The sequence below is a fragment of the Sturnus vulgaris genome, chromosome 5 (assembly GCF_052056855.1).
Source record: "Sturnus vulgaris isolate bStuVul1 chromosome 5, bStuVul1.hap1, whole genome shotgun sequence".
Taxonomy (NCBI): domain Eukaryota; kingdom Metazoa; phylum Chordata; class Aves; order Passeriformes; family Sturnidae; genus Sturnus; species Sturnus vulgaris.
In genome coordinates this window covers 2,114,679-2,133,961 of record NC_142247.1, presented here as the reverse complement: position 1 = coordinate 2,133,961, position 19,283 = coordinate 2,114,679, and the positions used below count along the sequence as shown (strand labels likewise).

The 19,283-nt window shown below is 38.4% G+C and overlaps 1 protein-coding gene across 6 annotated transcripts in view; it reads right to left on the bottom strand.

Annotated features, from left to right (window-relative positions):
* The window catches only part of EPS8 (EGFR pathway substrate 8, signaling adaptor), a 124,643-nt gene that overhangs the window by 31,319 nt on the left and 74,041 nt on the right, over positions 1-19,283 (bottom strand). For all 6 annotated transcript variants that reach the window (XM_088164538.1, XM_088164533.1, XM_088164537.1 and 3 more), the window contains exons 5-12: positions 12,250-12,317; positions 10,220-10,381; positions 9,864-10,013; positions 7,582-7,664; positions 4,272-4,408; positions 1,913-1,986; positions 797-923; positions 367-455 (exon numbers count right to left, since the gene is read on the bottom strand). In XM_088164538.1, the coding sequence (XP_088020664.1) occupies positions 367-455; positions 797-923; positions 1,913-1,986; positions 4,272-4,408; positions 7,582-7,664; positions 9,864-10,013; positions 10,220-10,381; positions 12,250-12,317 (890 nt within the window). The remainder of the gene's footprint in view (positions 1-366; positions 456-796; positions 924-1,912; positions 1,987-4,271; positions 4,409-7,581; positions 7,665-9,863; positions 10,014-10,219; positions 10,382-12,249; positions 12,318-19,283) is intronic.

Here is a 19,283-nt window from a genome sequence, read left to right as displayed (position 1 = left end):
CATTGTGAGTCCAGAAGGTCCTGGGTAATGATGGCAACAAGCACAGGGAGTCTGATGGGCATGGCTGAATAAAATCAAATTAAAGGCACAGCTGGTGATGCTTGGCAAACACACAGCAGAGCTGTGAGCCCCACAGACATTCCTAGGAATTCTTTGATGATTCAAAACACAAATTTCCCAAGAAAAAGGCTTTAAAGAACCAGGAAAGGAAGAAACACAATGGAGCTGAACACCAAACATGCTCATCTGGTCCCTGTGCAGAGAACCTGGGTAGCAGCATCCCAAAGCTCAGAGGCCAAGGTAGCCCAGAGGTGGCCAGCCCTGGCCTGGCCTCACATCTCAGACCCACGAATTGCCATCACTTACCAGAAGGTTGAAGCCGTGCTTGAATTTTTGGAAGCAGTCAACAAATTCATCTGGGGGTGGTGGCTTTGCACGGAGAGTGAGGACACCCTCTGGTGAGCAAAATGAGATTTTTATACACCTGTTTATATCTGTATAGGCCCCAGAAATATTCTAGATATAGTAAATAACAACATACATAATAAATTTACCATCTTACAGAATTTTGTAAATATACAACCAAAGCAGGAGCATATTTTGTGGTCACATCTCTAATTTGTCATTTCCCACTGACTTCAAGATTTTAATATTTTCCCTCTAAAAATATTTTGCTTAGGAACCTTTGTACTCAAATTAAGAGAAAATTGCTACATTGATTAAAAAAAACCACACAAAAAGACATTCCCTAGCTCCTTCAATGATCCTGAGAATTGTGTGCAGTACAAGCTCTTACCTCCAGGTCCTTTCTTTTTACTTTTTTTAGTTTTCTTCCTCTTTGAAAGTTCAGCAAATGCTTCAGCAGCTTTTTGCAGTTTGGTGACAAAATACTCGATGTCATCCAAAATATGGTTCAGAATTTGCTGTGGGAGAAAAGAAAAGTAAATGTTTCTCTACAGAATCTATAGCAGAAACACTTCAGAAATTGAAATGTCCACACCCCCAGACACCAATAGCTTCCTTGGAATAAATTCCATGCGGGAATTAAACATTTCATATTTAGATTCCTTGTGGTTTTAAATTTATATACCCGTAAATTACGTTAAATTTTAATTCTATTAAAAACGTAGGCCCGCTGGAACTTTTCAAAATATGTGTAACAAGATAGCCAAGCTTAGATTGCAATTACCCAATTTACTTCCACATTACATTTTTGCTGAGAGCACACGAAAAAAAATTGCAATTATTTGAATGGAGAGCATTTTCATAAAGAGTATAAACTTCATAATCTCCTTTAGTACTAAGTATTGAGCTATTTGGTGAAGCTCTCTAAAAATTAAGCTGTTTGTGGAGAAGAGCTCTTTGAAGAATTGATTTCAAAGAGTAACTGGAGAAGAATGAGTGAACCCCGAGGGAAAACACAAAGACACCAATCCTGCAGTCCCAATATGCTTTTCTCTTGAATATTCCATGGAGCATGCCCAATATTGTTGCTTATATGCAGGAATGTTTTAAGTCATAAATAAACATGGTCCACCTGCCTTCAGAAATGATCATGTTTATTTTCTAGGTATTACACATATCCAGGTCCTGCTAAATTGATGGAATTTTTTTAGCCTTTTACATATTTTGCTGAAATCAGTCTACTTAAAAAAAATACAATTTATATTTCCAGCTCTTCACAGCAGAAAACTTGTCATCAACATTCAGTGTGATTTTCTTTCTTTTTAAAAAAGAAAATTAAGAAAAGAAACTGCCACCTGTTCATTTTAGATTTACCACAACCAGCAGAGACTGCTTGGAAAGATTTTCTCCAGAACTGAATTTCTCATGTGGAGAAAAATCTTCCCACAAAGGAGAGTAGCAAAATTTCACAGCTATGAGGCAGTATTATTTGTAGCTCCTCACTTACAACATCTCTGTCAATCCTGGCTGCTATCATCTCTGCTGTTTCTTCCTGCTCATGGTATTGTCTGTGCTTTTCATCTGCAAAGAGGGAAGAAGGGAATAAGATTAGTTTATTAGTATATAACAATTTCTATACAGTTTCTGCATTAAAGTGCACTACTGTAGGAAAAAGATGGACAAAATTCTACCATTCCCTTTGCATGGACTCCACAGAAACTGAAAATCTTGCACCTTAATGCCTGATCCTGTCAGAGCTCACAAAAAAAGCTTCTGTACTTGCTTTCAGTTTACTTAACTTCATAAATGAAGTTAATTGCAGAAGTATGGTACCAGGCTTTAAATATAAAAAAAATAAAAATGCAACACAAAGTGGCAGATTATAAATGCAATGTAATTAGGAATCATCCCAAAATATGCTGAAAGCTACTCCAGCAGAAGCGAGCAAGAAAGAATGCAGTGGCTTTGAAGACAATTCTTATGAAAAAAGTTATTGGCAAAAAGGGATGCCAAGTCTGGAAACACAGAAAGAAGAGAGAATGATGTGATAGAATTGATATTTCAAATAACAATGCCCAGAATCAGTGACTCTTTTGAAAATAACAAGGGGTGAATTTTTTGAGGAGTTATAAGCTTTGCATTTTTAACCCACACTAAGTACTCCACTGCATTAGTGAACAGGTGGGATTTCAGTAAACACATTTTAGAAAAGATCCATGGAATAAAAGGAACTGCAGGAACTCAGATCCACAACAGGTCTGACAAGACTCTAAACTAATGAAAATTTTCTGATGTGAGAACTCAAGCAGAAGAACAAGACAGCCTTTAATCAAAACAGATGTAATACTGTGAGTACACAGATTAAAGAATTCTTAACATTTCAGATTTCCCTGAATATCTGTAGTTGTTTTCTTTACATAGTCGTGTACTTAGTTGAGTGATATAGATATAATTAAATAAAACAAAAATTATAAGGAATCCAAGGTTTTTAATGGTTCAGTCTTAATATCTATTATTAAAAGAACCCAAGCTAAACAAAAAAAAAAAAAAAAGAGGCTTCATCTTAACCTTTTTTGTGTGTTTTATAGAAGGAACTTTATTATTTCTAAAGAATTTTTATTTTTAAAGAAATCTGATCAAAATATTAGATGGAAAAAACCCACAAACAACCATCAAACAGAAAAATCCCAACCCATTAGGAATGTTAAAGTTACAGCATTTCCTAGTTAAGTCTTTAAAAAAAACCCAAAAAAATAAAACCAAAAAATCCCTAAGAAACTAATCAGCCAAAGCAGCCATTATAAAGATAAACACAATATAAATAAATAGTGCTGATCTCAAGTCACCTTTTAATCTATGATTTTACGTTTTAGTCATCCAAAATATCTGGCCCTATACTGAGGAGAGCATCATTAGATTATTGTGCTGCTGTTACCACCCATACCAAAAAAGCCCAGATCAAAACCTGGAACCCACACCCAGCTAAGCACGAGTAAAAACACAGAATGGCTAAATGACAAATCAGGTTATGACAGATCTTTGTCCCCATATCAGGCATTGGGGCATCCCAAAAAAAAAACCAGGCTGGGAAATTCCTCTGCCAGCTCCCAGCAGGGCTGACCTTGTACCACCAGTGCTGCCTCCAGCTACTGCCAGGGAGAAAAAGTCACCCCAAATTGTAATGAACGGGGCCAGAGCTCTTAGCTGAAAGTCACCCGGTCTTTTAAAATGGTAACAACTTTCTTGTAAAAGAGGCACTGGTTTATTAAAGCTGGAAAATGATACAAATGTGTGGAACCCCAACAAAACGGGAGATCCCTTGGAAATGAAATGCTCAGGAGAGCATCCAGCAGGAGCCTGACAGCCCCTTTTGTACCCCCCTTGGGTCCAGGATTGGTGGGGTTTGGATCCCCCTGATAACTGGTCCGATTTTGGGGCTTTTATTGGTCCTTATCACGGTTCATTCCTGTCCAACCATTCTCTCGGGACATCGAGTGACCGGACCGCTCCTTCCATCAATCTCATTTTATGGCACTGATGTCACTGCGCTGGCCTCACCCCCAAGGTGTCACCACAACCCCCACGCCATCCTGGACCCCGTCAAACTTTTAACTGACATTAATTTAACTTATTGTAACATTTCAACTAACTCGAAACGCTACGAACTTCTTCATCAAATCACCACAGGACAAGAGTTAACTTAGAAAATTAACAACCGGAACTTGTAACAAACTCCCCCAAATTTTCCCCGTAACAAAATCGCTTGTGCTGCTGTCCCGAGGCAGCCCAAAGCCCCCGGCAGGGGCAGGAACAGGAATAGGAACAGGAATAGGAGCAGGAATAGGAACAGGAATAGGAGCACTCACAGTCGCCCTGCTCGGATGCCCAGGCTGACCACGCTGCCACTCGGCTCCGCACATCCACCTGAGTGATGGTCCCGGGGGGCACCGGGGCAGGAGCCCGGGGGGGTGGAGGGATGGCACTGTCAGCTTTGGAAATCATCCTGCAGGAAGAGCACAGAGCATACACCGTGTTGGGGGTGTGGGAAAAAAAAAAAAACACAGGCCTCAAAATGAATGGTGTGAATTAAAAACATCCGGAGAAATTAAAATATATTCATTATATCAATGTACTAAAACATGTTAATTGTAGCAATGTGTTAAAACATATTCATTATAGCAATGTATTAAAACATATTATTTATATAAATGTATTAAAATATATTAATTATACCAATGCATTAAAATATATTAATTATATCAATGCATTAAAATATATTGATTATATCGATGTACTAAAACATGTTAATTACATCAATGTATTAAAATATATCGATTGTATCAATGTATTAAAACATATCGATTATATCAATGTATTAAAATATATTAATTATATCAATGTATTAAAACATGTTAATTATATCAATGTATTAAAACATGTTAATTATATCAATGTATTAAAACATGTTAATTATATCAATGTATTAAAACATGTTAATTATATCAATGTACTAAAATATATTAATTATATCCATGTATTAAAACATGTTAATTATATCAATGTATTAAAACATGTTAACACAGACATGAAACAGGTGTAAACTTTAGTTTTCAGTAAGTAGAAGTGTTATTAAGTTGCATAGATATGAAGCAGAAGTATAAATCTTAGTTTTAAGTAAGTAAGGATATGTTTTGAGTGCCTTAAAGAGCAAAAGCCTTAGAATCTGGTGTAGGAAACGAGTTTCAAAAACAAGCTGCAGTGAGAGCTCAAAACCATAATTCTAGACATAATAAAAATACAGTAAGAATATTGCTTACATTCCTCAGATACAACAGACAGGCTGTATGAGCAAGTCATGTGTAAACTTTTGTATTATAACTAGAATTCTAGTAAGCTTAAAAGAAATGCTGCAGGTTCGTGTTTTTATCTCATTGGATAATTTGTAAATAAGAATCCTGTATTGGAGTGAGAGCTCTCTCACTCTCTCAACCATCATCATCATCATCATCATCATCATCATCATCATCACTACCACCACATGAAAGAAGAGGAAGAACAAAAAGAAAAGAAGAGAAGAAGAAAGGCTCAGGATTCTGTACCAAAGAAACTGCCTCTGCCCAGGACTTTATTTCTATTTGGGACACTATGCCAAAAGCTTTAACATGGATTTTAACACTTGGGACTCTTTGTCTTTTGCTTTTACAATGAACAACTTTACAGCAACCAACAATTGCTCTGCTCTTCAGAGACCTAAACCCATAGCAATCCTGACAACAAGTGACACTGGGAGGAAAAACGTTCTGTTCTCGAGTGCTTGATGAGAGGAAACCAGGAGGCTTCACAAGGACCCCCTCGACTGCAGACCATGCACTCAAGACCATGGTGTGTAAAAATACTGAACACAGCAGGAAACCCACTCCACGTGGGAGTGAGCAAACCTTTGTCACCTGGGAAATGCCCAAGAACACGACCAGACCTGCCAGGTTACACAGATAAATTCAGTGGCTTGGTGGCATTAAAATTAGGGGGCATTTTTACCACCACGTGCAGTTCTAAGGGTGGGACTTTTCTTTTGTATGAGAGAAAATGAGAAGATTTGAACCTACTTTTCAGCCATCACAAATCAAGTATCTAGTTCCCCCAAGTCAGGCCAGTTGTCAACCAGCTTTTGCTTAAAACCCTACCAAGAAAACCAAGTTCACTAGCTGATCTGTTTTGTAACAGGGGCCTTTTCATCCTGTCTTGATACAAACATTTCAATGTTCCCACCTGCAATTTTCCAGCTCTGTAAGGAAAGAGGTCTTTGAATTCATTCTGCACCTTGATACCAACAGACAAAAAAAAAAAAACCTACATAGTAGCTCCTGTCATTCATATCCCTCATTCCTTCCCCAGAGCTCTATTTAAAAGTAGATCTTCACCTTAAATTCATCTTTTATAAACCCATTTCAGTCCCAGCATTCAACAACGGGACCACAGAACATCAAATGTCGTTTGGTCTTTGAACAGCTTATAACAACAACAACAACAAATTTCCTTTGCCTTTCCTTTCTCCAGTCCCCTTTCACTCCTCAGCAGCCTTGCAGCACCCCAAGAATGCCCCAGACCCTCAGAAAAGCAGGGGGGTCTCTCCCTGGGACCCAATGACAGCACAGGAGGCAGCAGGGAGGAACTCAGCCCTTGCAGACTGATATCTCGGATTATTTGTCCCAGCAGATGGCCTGACCTACATCCTTCTCCCAGTTAAACCTCATTAGTGTCCCAGCACATCCAAGGTGTTTGAGTCCCTCTGGATTGTCTCTTGGTGCTTACACCTGGTTTGTAACATTCCCACAATGGTAAAGTCTATTTGTTTAATTTTAAACCTGCAAATAGAGTTAGACACAGCTTGGGTGCTCTTTTGTTTTTCTAGGAGTGCCCCTTGCTCTTGGAAGTCTTTGTAAGTTGCACATCAGAATTTAAGAGGTATCCAGAACTATTATACATTTATTCTAATTTTTGTCCAGCAGAGACTTCTCTATCTGAGCACAGTTATTATTGAGACTATCAGCACATAGTTACACACTGAATTTCTCACAAGCTACTACCATCACCATTCAGTATCTAATATTTTTATGCCTTCCTTTGCTACATCTCATTTCTGTATTCATCTTTTCTGAACCCAACAGATTCTTTCCCTCACATTTTTTAACTGGCAGAGAAGACTTTGCTACCAGGGAAACAAGAAGACTTCAGCATCATTAAACAGGCAGGCAAGAAGATTATTAAATCTTCAGTCACTGTTTTATTCAACATCTTCAGATCCCAAAAGCTTTTAACATAATCTTATTTCCTTGGAGTTATGGGGAATTTGAGTTTTTTAGTTCAAATTCTGAACTACCTGATCCATATGCAGAACTGAGACATGCAATTCCATTCTCTGGCAAGTGGAACTGATCTCAGTTGTTCCCATCACAAAGGCAGAGCTGGGAAAGGTAAGACTGCCACTATAAATTGACAGACCATGAGAAAATGATTAAAGCAAGATAAGGCTTTAATACATAAGGCTTTGGAAGTATATTAGTAGCTAGAAGAAAAAAGCTCAAGCCCCCCAGAAAATCCCAAAAGACAGCAGGCCAACCTGGAGAGCTTCTGAGTGCTGTCACACTATTTGATGCCAAGAAGTTGGATTTTTACCTCAGTGTTTCAAGCCTCTTCTTTTGTTTCCCACTTTTACTGTCACTGATTGCACTTTCAATATCTTCATGAATAAGGGTAGCCTAAGGAGACAGGAGCAGAAAACATCAGGAATCAGCTACTGTATCCAGACCTTTGAATTAAATATCTCACCTCTAGATGGTATTATCAAATCCCATCTATTTAAAAGCACTGGGACAAATTATTTTACACATAAACAAAACAAAAAAAAAGAACAGAACAAAATCTGGGAGTTGGTATTTTTGTCACTATTCCAGGCTCAAGCATTATCATCACACAAGTACAGAATCTAGACACCAAATTTGTCTGAACAGCTGTAATTACCTCAAGTCAACCAATAATGCATAAGCTACTTTTCCCCTCTGCATACATAATTTTTGGTTGTCTCAAGTATTTTGTTTGTCTCAGACTACAAAATCTACTAAATATAGAAGCAGCAGAACTACTATAGATGGCAGCAGCATAAGCATTAAAAAACTAACTCGTAGATGATAATGACACAATTTCCTTTCAGAAATAATGACAGCCTCCAATTTCTCTTTGTAACAGAAGATGAATTTTTCAGAAGATTCCCTGATCTGTCTGTTCCTGCCACTCCACAACTGCAGTGTGCCTCCACCCTGGCCCCACAAGTGGAATTTTGATGCATGTCTAAAGCATTATTTGAATAGATCTTGCATTAAATAGGTCACGGCTTCTCGCAGGATTTACAAGGCTGTTATGTATCTTCAGCTGACAAATTAATTTCCTACAAAGCCCCAAATCTGTCAGGGTCTGGCTCTCTCTGCAAGGACCTTTCCTAGCACTCATCATGTAGAAGTGAGTACCTTTTTGGGAGGAATGTGTAACTTCTGCTAGGGCCAGAAGACATTGTTGAATTTAGGGTTCAAGGGGATGATGGAACTTTTCAGGCTACAATGGATTTCACTATAGAATAGTTATGATACTTTCAGTTTACAGTATTAATAGAAAAAAACTTTAGGAGACCAGAAGAACTTGAACCCAGAAGGATTCCATTAATCCAGTACTCTTGGTACTTACTATTTAATTTTTTTCATGTTTATAAAATGATAGAATGCCCCAAATAGTATTGATTTTAACTATTTTTTTGTTGCAGAGGCTCCTGGAGTTGCTTGTCACTTTGAACAAAAGCAGGGAAAAGCCTACAGAGAAAGACCTAAACTTTCAAAACCAGTAAAGTTTCATGGGTAAGGAAAAAAACCCAGGATATGGCCAAAGAATCAAACAATACTTGAGAACAAAGGGAGATACTGGACCTCCAAATCATGCATATGTACTTTATATTTTTTATATGTTCACAGAGGAACAACTTCAAAAATGCAACTCTACACATTGAGAGGCTGGGTCCAAACACATCTCAAAAGAGATCCCTGCAATATTTAACACAATACCCCCTTGAAATCACACAATCACACCATAATTAATCATCCTCACACCACTCTCACCATGCTAATCCCAAAACTGTTGCACAGTGTGATTAACAGTCTGTTGTTTCAAGACAATAATACAAACTGCTACAAAGGAATTAAGAAATCCCCATGAAATTATCAACTGGAATTACAGAGAATAACTCACAATTAAAATTTATAGCCTAAGAAATGAAGAAGTACTGCAGAATACATTAAAAGAATTACACTTGGAAGGTAATATTTTCATCAGAGACAAGCAATCTCTTTCCTTGTTTTGCCCCTCCTGCAAGGAATATTTTCCCTTTCAAGATCTCTCCAGCAGAGCAGAGATGCAGAGAGGTAAGAATGTAGAGAATATTTAATTGTTCAGTGAAAAATGAGCAGAAAAAGTAGGTAAGATTCAGGGCTCTGATGAGCTCTTTGCAGATTATAAAATAAATTTGAGTTAACTCAATTACTTTACACCAGTTTTTTGGAAGTGTGAAGGCAAACCATAGACATTTTCCAGAGCTTTATATATTTGCAGACCTAAATTAGCAGCTATAGAGTCCAAATATCAATATTTACAATAAGGACATATTTGAGCATGAATTAAAGATTCAGTTTAAATATTAGATTACTCCTTTGCAATCCATACTACACTGCATTTACTAACATATTATAAGTAGTGCTGATATCATAAGTGCATTAAATTTATAGCATATTTATAAGAATAAAAATACAGCATTATTTTCTATGAATCAGCTCATTTCTCTTTATCCACTGGACTGGTCAATTCATTCCATCTCCCCTATTCAAATAAGTCATAGCAGATCTTCATTATTATCTTACCTTAATTTCATCACACTGGAAAAGATGCAAATCAGGCTTGTTTTGGGTTGGTTCTTTACATATTAATGCAAGAATTGAATTGTAGTTGCATGCATTCATCACAGCTTGGCAATGCTGAATTGTGCTTAAAGGAAAATTCTCCAGTTCATTCTGTCAGAAGAAGGAAAAAAAAAAAAAAGAAGAAAACACAAAATACCACCTTACTATACAATGTCCTCATCTCAGAAAAACGGCATGAGCTAAAAAGGGAAAGTGATAATAAGCTAATTAAAATCTTCAATCTCACATACATCATTTTCCTGCTCTCTCCCTTTTTCTCTCTCTCTGAAAATGAGCCTGTCACTCACAGCCCTTACCTTTGATTCCAAGTCCACCAAACTGACAGCTTTGTCATCCACTTGAAGAATCATGTCTTGAGTCCACACTTTGCCTTTGGCATCCAACAATTTCAGCTTCCTTATCCCATCATCCACTGTAATCATTGCCTCTTTTCGGTCCAGAACAAAGGTGGTCAAGTGCTGGGTGAGATGCACAATTAAAAGAAATTCTGATTGCAATTTTCCTTATTGTTCACGAGTGTCAGTGTTTAAATTGTCAGGAAGTAGCAATGCAAATAATTCATGAGTAAAAGTGCCTTTGGATATGACAGAGCCCACCTCTAAGACATGAAGAAATCTGTTTAGTCCACAATGTCACTTTAAGTCAACTTATTTTCCTTTTTGACACCCACTGTCATTTCCTCACTGCTGTAAGCAGTTAGACTTGAAGGCACATTCTGACATCCTCCAGGTATCAAAGCTAGAATTAAACCACGAGTTTTAATTAGCTTTCTCAGGGAGTGAAAACCTGTCTCTGTCTTGGCAAGCTGACTTCAGGAGGTGCCAGCAGAAGCTTTCCAGAAGCTCCCTGCCAACACAGCTCCAGCACCACCCTGACCTGGGGTGTCCTCATCTCTTCCAGAGCTGCCAGTAGCCTGCTGGTGGCAACCAGGATGGGCTTGCATCTCACTGGGATACCTTATGGATGGGCTGGTCCCTTTTATGTGCAGCACAGTAGAAAATAGTAACTACTCTTGCTCACCATCAGCTTGGAATATTCTCCAGATTCAATCAATTAGCCTGGAAACTCAATAGTACCTCACAAACATCACCTCAGACAGCTTCCCTGTCATTATGTGTGTGGCAGTTTCTCCTTCAGCATGCCAACTGTGCAAGAAAAACCACAAAATGATTTCATTTCGTTCAGGCATAAAGATCTGGTGACACTCATTCAAGCTGAACCACATTTAATGTATACCTGCACATCTGTCTTCTAAATAACTTTAAAAAAATAAAAATAATAAAAAAGAATTAACTGTGCTTTCTTCTGTTACAGGATAACAGCACATGGTAATTACAGAGAAGTAGGTGTAAGCTGCAGATAATCAAAGTATTTAAAAGTAAAGTGAAACAAATTCTGTACTGGCTGCTTACCCAGGAATGCTTAGATTCCAAATGCAAGTACTAATTGTTATGCCAGTACAGCACCAAAACTGTTATGAAGAAACCACACAAAAATAGACAGGCAATTAGAACCAACACATGTATTCATTTGCAAGCTGATCATAGGACTGAAGCACTTGAAATTGGGAGTCTTCTGTATATGATCTCACAATTCACACGAGATTTAAAACCCAGGAAAAGGAGCTGTGGTGTTTGTAAGACTTGGCTTAAGCCATGACAGAGGTCTGATGGCACCAGGAGAAGGTTTGAGCCCAGGTAAGGCTACAAGAGGAGGCACTGCACTCAGAAGGGCTACACAGAGGCCCTCAGGCTTACCCTGCTGAATATTTAAAATACGACAGCAGCATGCAGTAATCCTGCAAAGCAGCTTAAGACAGCAAGTCACACACTTTGCTCTTCACACTGGGGAAAAGTCAGTGCAGGCAGAATGTATTTAACCACCACCTATTCCACTCACTGGGGCTTTGAGGGGTTAATGCTCAGAGCTCGATGAATATTCTAATAATGCTGATTAGATCTGATCAGGGTATTAGTTGTAAATATCAGCGTGCCTTGCCAGCAGCACAGCATCGTTCAGCTCTTTGCAAGGAGCCAGGCTCAGAGACAGGGCAGCACAAGATGTTGAATCCATCCCCTGTTGAGAAGTCCTGACTCTTTGCCAAGCTACACAACTTTGCTTCCATCCTTCTACAGCGAGATTTCAGCTATGGAATCTGAGACATTTCAGTGTAATCTGTTCTGAAGTGACCCCAGGCTGGGAGGATATTTTGGAAGATGCCTGTGCCTTCAAGCTTATATATTCCACCCCCCCAAAAAAAACCCATGCAGGCAAAAATAACCACATGTAGCTGAGAGCTGTAATTGGTGCATCACTCTCATCTCACCTCCACATGGTACTGTGACGTTTCAGATATGCTGCTGACACTGTCTCGTGCATAATTCTTCCTTTGTTCTGGAGATGGGAGGAAAACAAAGAATTATTATTATTATTATTATTATTATTATTATTATTATTATTATTAATTATTCTTCATTCAATGCCTTATCCTGGTGTCTTGACTGTTTCTCAGACACACTTGGGACAAGCTGTATACATGAGAAGAGGAGATAAGCTGTGGTTAATTTCTGTATTTCAGTAGAAAATACCTCCACCCCCACATGGTCCCAGCACAAGGACCCTTTCTACGTCAGCAGAGAGCTGGTGGGTGCCCACAAAAGCCACTTTTCTCATCCAGTGGGTCAGGACACCAGAGGGGAGCAGAGTTCTGACTGCAAACACTGCCTTGGGAAACCTCATTATTAAAATCTAGCCCTGGGCTCACTGTATCTGTATGAGCATCCTTGAAAGCAGAAGTATTTTCTGATATATACAAATAATTCTCATGTTAAATCTGCATGACAACAAAGGCACAAAGGAAAAAAAAGACTGACTCATCCTTTATTTCTTCATAAAGTATTCAATTCACTGGATTGCTAATGTAGAAATAGGCATGGAAGAATACATACACACACCAAAGTATCTCTAAATTGGAATATTTTTCAGCTAACAAAACACAATGCTGCAAAACCAGAAACATGATGTGCTTTTTACTCTGCACAAGAGATTAAACCAGGAGAGGAAGGAAGGGGAAAAGCAACATAAAGACACAACACACACCCACACCACAAAATGTGAATTTAGATGAACACTGAAGAACACTTTTCAACTCTAGTGGGAAAAAATTGAATGCAACACTTGGGAGTTTGGGGGATTTTTCACTACAACCACTTAAGCACCTGATCTGGAACACCAGGAGCTTTGTTGTGGAAAAGTCAGTAGGTGACATGGCTAAGGAAACTCTGGAAGCATGTAATTTTTTTCTATAGTTCATTAAAAATCTTGCTTTCTGATCCTCAAGTAAAATAGATGGTTTGATTTTTTATTTTTTTTTTTCATATTATGAAAATACAAAGTGTACATACTAAATACATCGATTTCATCACACTTGGAGTAGTTGGAAGTAAAATAAAAGTGATGTTGTTGACAGGAAGGTTAAGTTACTTTTTGCAAAATTAAAAAAAAAAAAATTCTAAATACTATGAAACATATGATCTGTGACATGCAGTGAGGAGTCCCTAAAAGCCTCCCCACAAAGGTCTCTCCTGTGACCAGGGTTCCTTCACACAGCAATTCCAGCTGCAGAGACAGCAGTGCCCTCATTTCCAGATGTCACTTGTGGAAGAATTTGTCACATTTTATAAACACACCATTCATTATCCCTCCCCTTCTCGGGGATTTTCACAAAAACCAAGTTTCTGAATGCAGCACTGGCCTGAAGCCCCTCTCCAGGGGTGACAAATGTCACTCAGGCAGCAGAGCCATCCCAGCCCTGCCCAGCAGCTGCTCACTTTGCTGCAGCAGGTAAAGGGTGCAGAGCAAACACACAAATTCAGCAACACCACAAATCACCTGCATTTTTAGCCAGCTGTGTGAATATTTCAAAAATAGATATTTTACTTGCACGATGCATTATTGTGAAATCCTCAGGGTAGAGGCTCAACCTTGATTATTCCATTTGGATCTACTATTTCTGCTTTTGCAGCATGTCACCGAAATTCTTTTTTCAGTGGATTTTTTTTTGTAAGCACAGCACACACACATGCACACCCCAACAGCACAGTCAGTAAAGCAGCACTGTCTGATTTGCTACCTTTCTTTTTTTGTTTGGATGATGATCTGAAGAAGTAAAGTCCATCTGTTCCTAATAAAACAAGGGGATTAAAAAGCAGTATCTAGTTTAATCCCATAGAATTATTTGCATCTCTAAGGGGATCAGTTAGCAGCCTTCTGCTGTGGACTGGAAATGATACTGAAATACTTCAGTAAGAAAGAATATATGCTTTAAACAAAACAGAACAATCCAAAAAAATTTACTTGTTTCAATTAACAATGCACCAAATACTCAGTTTTGAGTGTTACCTTCTTTCAGGTGAACAAAAATGTAAGTTTTATGCTATTTAATTAAACAAGCATAAAAAACCTTACATCCACCGTAAAATTTATAAATGCTGCCAACAGTAACAATATACAATAAAAATATACAACAAAAATAAAAATAAACAAAGTCTGGCATATGTAGAGGCTCCAAAGGAATTAAAAAGCAGAGAGTCAATTTTGCAGGAGGCTCCTTATTCTGCTTCACATAAGTTTTGTTAAGGCAGGAACTTCAAATCCATTTGCAGCACAGATGAAGAAATCCTCTTCCACAGAGCAGCACAACTCTCCCAACCAGACAGGATGGAAAAGTTCAACTCACATTGTCATGGTGAGATTAAATGTAAATTTTAATGAAGTTCTTGTTACTATTAACAAGAAATTTGATAAAATTTACATTTAAGCAAAGTCAATGAGCGTTTGTGTTAATAAACAAAAAGTATGAACACAACAACTGAGAGTCCACACTGAGAGCAATTCACATTTAAAAATTTATTTCTTTAAGGCAGGTAGAATGAGAATTAGAACCTGCTGGAGACCCAAGTTACCATTTAGAGTAGAAGAGAATATTTCAGTTGAGACTGCAACACTGCCATAGAGGATCTGGAGGTGGATCCTACAGCTGCACCCTGAAATTATTCACCCTTCAAAATTCATCTTTTAATAGGAATCCTGTGGAAAGGTTTGTCTTTAGCCTTTGTTTTTCAAACATTTTACAATCCAATGGTTCATAAGTTGGTCTCCTTTCCTTACAGCTCCCTGAGACATGATTTTCTTGACTGCCTGGCATGAATCTGAAAAGAATATTCCCTCATGATAATATGGACATAGCACAAAAAAAAGGGAAAGGAAAGGAAAAGGAAAAGGAAAAGGAAAAGGAAAAGGAAAAGGAAAAGGAAAAGGAAAAGGAAAAGGAAAAGGAAAAGGAAAAGGAAAAGGAAAAGGAAAAGGAAAAGGAAAAGGAAAAGGAAAAGGAAAAGGAAAAGGAAAAGGAAAAGGAAAAGGAAAAGGAAAAGCAGATAGAATGCATGCCATGTCCCATGGTTTTTGCCAGTACCTCAAAATGAAACCTTGAGCTCTGCTTCCTCCTAGTGCTTGGCTCCTGTCCCAGATCCCACCTACAGCCCTCTGAAAGTTCTCACCTTGCCATCAGAAAGGACACAAAGCCTTTTGCATCCCCTCCTGCTGAAGTGTTCCACTGCCCTGAGCTTCTAGAAAAATACTGATAAAAGCCTGCAGAGCTGCTCTCTGTCCTGCTCTGTGTTTCCATTTCCAAGTCACAGAGACCTCAGCACATGACTCCCACAGGTTGTTTTTTTTCATCTGTATGAAACTTCTTCTTTTCCTACAGAGTTGCCCATTGCCATTCTTCTGGAAATTTAGCTTCCATCTCTCAACTTTTTCACATCTCAAATAGGATTAATACCTATAAATATTAATCTCACTGCTTTTACAGAAACCTTAAAACATCCCTTGACTTGTCACACAAACCCCAAATGCAAGTAGCACATGTTCTGCTACTGAAAATGACCAGCAGAATTTGCTGATGTTCTGAATTATAGTGGGTCTGGCTAGGATGGAGAGAATTTTGGATCTGATAACACTGGGATATTTTAACTGTTGCTGAATGGTGTCAGAGTCTTCTCTGTTTCTTATTGTGCTCCCCAGTGAGGGGCTGGGGTGCACAAGAGGCTGAGAGGGGACACAGCTGACCCCAGGTGGCCCCAAGGATATTCCATACTCTGTAATATCCTTACTCAGCAATAAAACTGGCAGGAAGTCTTTCCAAAGCCTCCTTGCCTGGATAGTCTGGGCACTGCTCTGCTTATGGAAGGTTGTGAATAAATTCTGTTTTTCAGTCCTTTTTTTCCTCCCTGTTCTTTCCTTCACCTATTAAGCCATCTTTACCTTGATCCATCAGGGTTTTTGTTTTTTTCTCTTGCAATTCTCCCCCCTATTCTGCTGCAGAGAGGAGACAGGGGAATGAGCAAGCAAATGGGGAGGTCCTCAGTTGCTGGCCAGGGTCAAACCCTGACACTGAAAACAAAATAAAGTTTTGTATGCTCTGTTTCACTCTCCTAATGCTCCCAATCAATCTCAGCCTCTCACAGGTCCCTTCATGCATGAAGAGCCTATGGAAGCTGAAGTGAAATACTACAATAGAGACTTCCAGACATGATGTATGAAATTATCAAAAGATGGATAAAACTATCAAAATTATTGAGGTTTTTTCCTATATACTCTACTCATTGCAACTCTTACATCCATCACTTGAAGTACAGGGCAGTCTCAATAACAGGCTAGCTCAAACCCTGCACACCATTTACATAAAGGATTTTTACTCTGGCAAAATTAAAAAAAAAAAAATAATATCATGGCAGAAGACATTTAAGTTAAAATTTTAACCAAAACCTATAGCAAATGCAACCCAGAAGAATTTGATTAAAATAAAATCTCTCACAACACAAAGGCAATCAAGTGAAAAGCAGCACAGCATTTCACTTATTGGTCCTGAATGTAAGATCTATTATCTACTAAAGCTTCCAGAGGAACAGGAACACTGATCCACAGAAACCAGTACTCCTCCTGATGTCTGATGTGGACAGGTACTACTGCAATTCATGTTTTGTGAAGTTACTGAGTTCACCAATCATCAGGAACAGATCATGTTTCTGTTTTCAAACAGATGTTGAAAGCTGCTGATTTTATTTTCATTTCTGAAAGCGTCCAAAACACCAGAAAACAAAAAGCAACCTCAACCAAAGATCCTCAGTCAAACACTACCAGGCAGTACATGACACAGATAAACAGGACTGTAGGCTGCTCTGAAATTTGATGGCAATCCACTGAGAATCTCCCCCAAAATCTGTCCTAAGAACCTTGGAGTGACAGCATAAAATATTTCCACACACCATCAAGCAGAAAAGCCCAATACTTAACTTACTGCCATTTATCTGCATTGGACAGATTGCTGATCCCTTTCAGAATAAATTGCAGCACAGCTGGAAAAAAATCAGCTTGAGGCAGAGCAAAGTGCAGGAGAGTGACCTAAACATCCGGGGACAAAGGTCAGAACTGGAGTTCAAAACAAATTTCCTTTCCAGAGGAGCAAACACTATCACTTTCAGAGATTTCTGCCAGAAGCTTCTCTCTGATGCCTGTGTGGAACTAGCTGTCAGGGGAAGGGTGTTCTTTAGAAGCCAAGTGCCAAATTAATTTGAGAATCAAAATTCTACAAGCCTATTACGTGGATGGTTTCTCTCAGTGCCCTCATTTTGCTGCCTGTGAGCTGCTGGAGGTTCCCCTGGATTTGTCAAACTGCAGATCCTGCTCTGAATGAGCCATGGGAGCAATGCAAAAAAAAAAAAAAAAACACACACAGAGGCAATTCCAGCTCCCAGCCACAGCCACCAGAGCACAAACCCAGTGCCCAGCACACTCAGGGCTTGTCCAGTGTGTGTGCAGACAATTCTAGCAGCATCCTTCAGCTGTGTGCTCTACAATGATCTGAGGCTCTCCAGGCTGTGTCAGTGGCTGGCACAGCCCCAGCACAGCCCCCAGAATGCTCAAGGCAGATGGAGCAGCCAAGGCTGGAACAGCAGAAGGCAGCAGGAGCCAAAAGCCCTCTCAGATGGAAAGATCTGGAAGCAAATGATGAAATAAAACCCCTAAAGATGTGCAGAGAGAACCTCCTTTCACTGCTCACAGAGAGATTTGTCATGCAAATAGAAACCAGCTCATTCCAGGAAGGAAATGAGTGAAAACAAAGGGATTATTTGATTTTTATCATCATTTATGAAAGGGATTCATCTTATTTCCTGCAGGAAAAAAGGCAACTGCAAGGAAATTTTCACTATCAGACAGCACTTTAGAGATAGTGATGGCTCCAGTCTGGTTTTCAGCTGGATTTGTGGTAACACCAATAATTTTCCAACCTCCTTTCCCACAGTGGCCAACCCTTGTGTCTGATGAGTGAATAATCATGAATCACCTCAGCAATGGCATCTAAGACATAAATTCCATGCCAGGACATAAACATGCACACATATAACAACAAGCAATAATAAGTAATAATAATAATCATTACTACTATTATAACAATAATTAAAATAGTAACATAAAATAATAATCACAAAATAATATTTAAGAATGATAGTAGTAATGATAGTAGTAGTAATAATAATAATAACAAAAATAATAATAAAATAATAATAATAATAATTTTAGTCTTTTCAGTACTTGGAAGAAATTGAGTTTAAAATCAAGTGGTCACTTAGGAGCTCAGGTACCATTTTCACTTGTTGATAGCCATGAATAGGTGGTTTAGTCCAATTGACCCTCAAGTTTCCCAAGAAAAGGAACATTTTCATGGGCAAAGTCTGCTGCTAATGTCACATTATCACATCTTAGTATAACAAAAAAAAACCACAGTGTGTTTTACTCTCACAGTAAAATTACATATATTTTTTCCAGTATAAGTGAATCTATTAAATACAGGAGTTTTCTGTATTAACCTAAATAATATACATACATTTAAAATATATGTACACAACAAAATATAAAAAGAAAGCTAAGACAGCTTCATCCTGCTTTATAGGATTTCAGTCTCATGAATCTCAAATAAAATAATTTAGTTGGTTATGAATTATAAATAAAATACTTAGTAATGAGCATTTTCAACACACTTTAACAATTCCAATACCACTCAGCTGCTTTCCACCCCATTTGGGAGAGTATGCACAAAAAATTGAACACCACAAGGAAGAAAAGACACAAGGGATGCAGCAGAATAGTAACTTTGCTGCTAAAAATTACTGCCCTGAATCTGAGGAAGATTTTTTTAGGTGTTTTCCTTGTTGTCTCCAGCTCGTGTATGTGGTGATAGTGAGAGCTCAGTTCTTTATGTGTATAAAACACAGCAGAAGCAGCAAAACGTGCAAACTG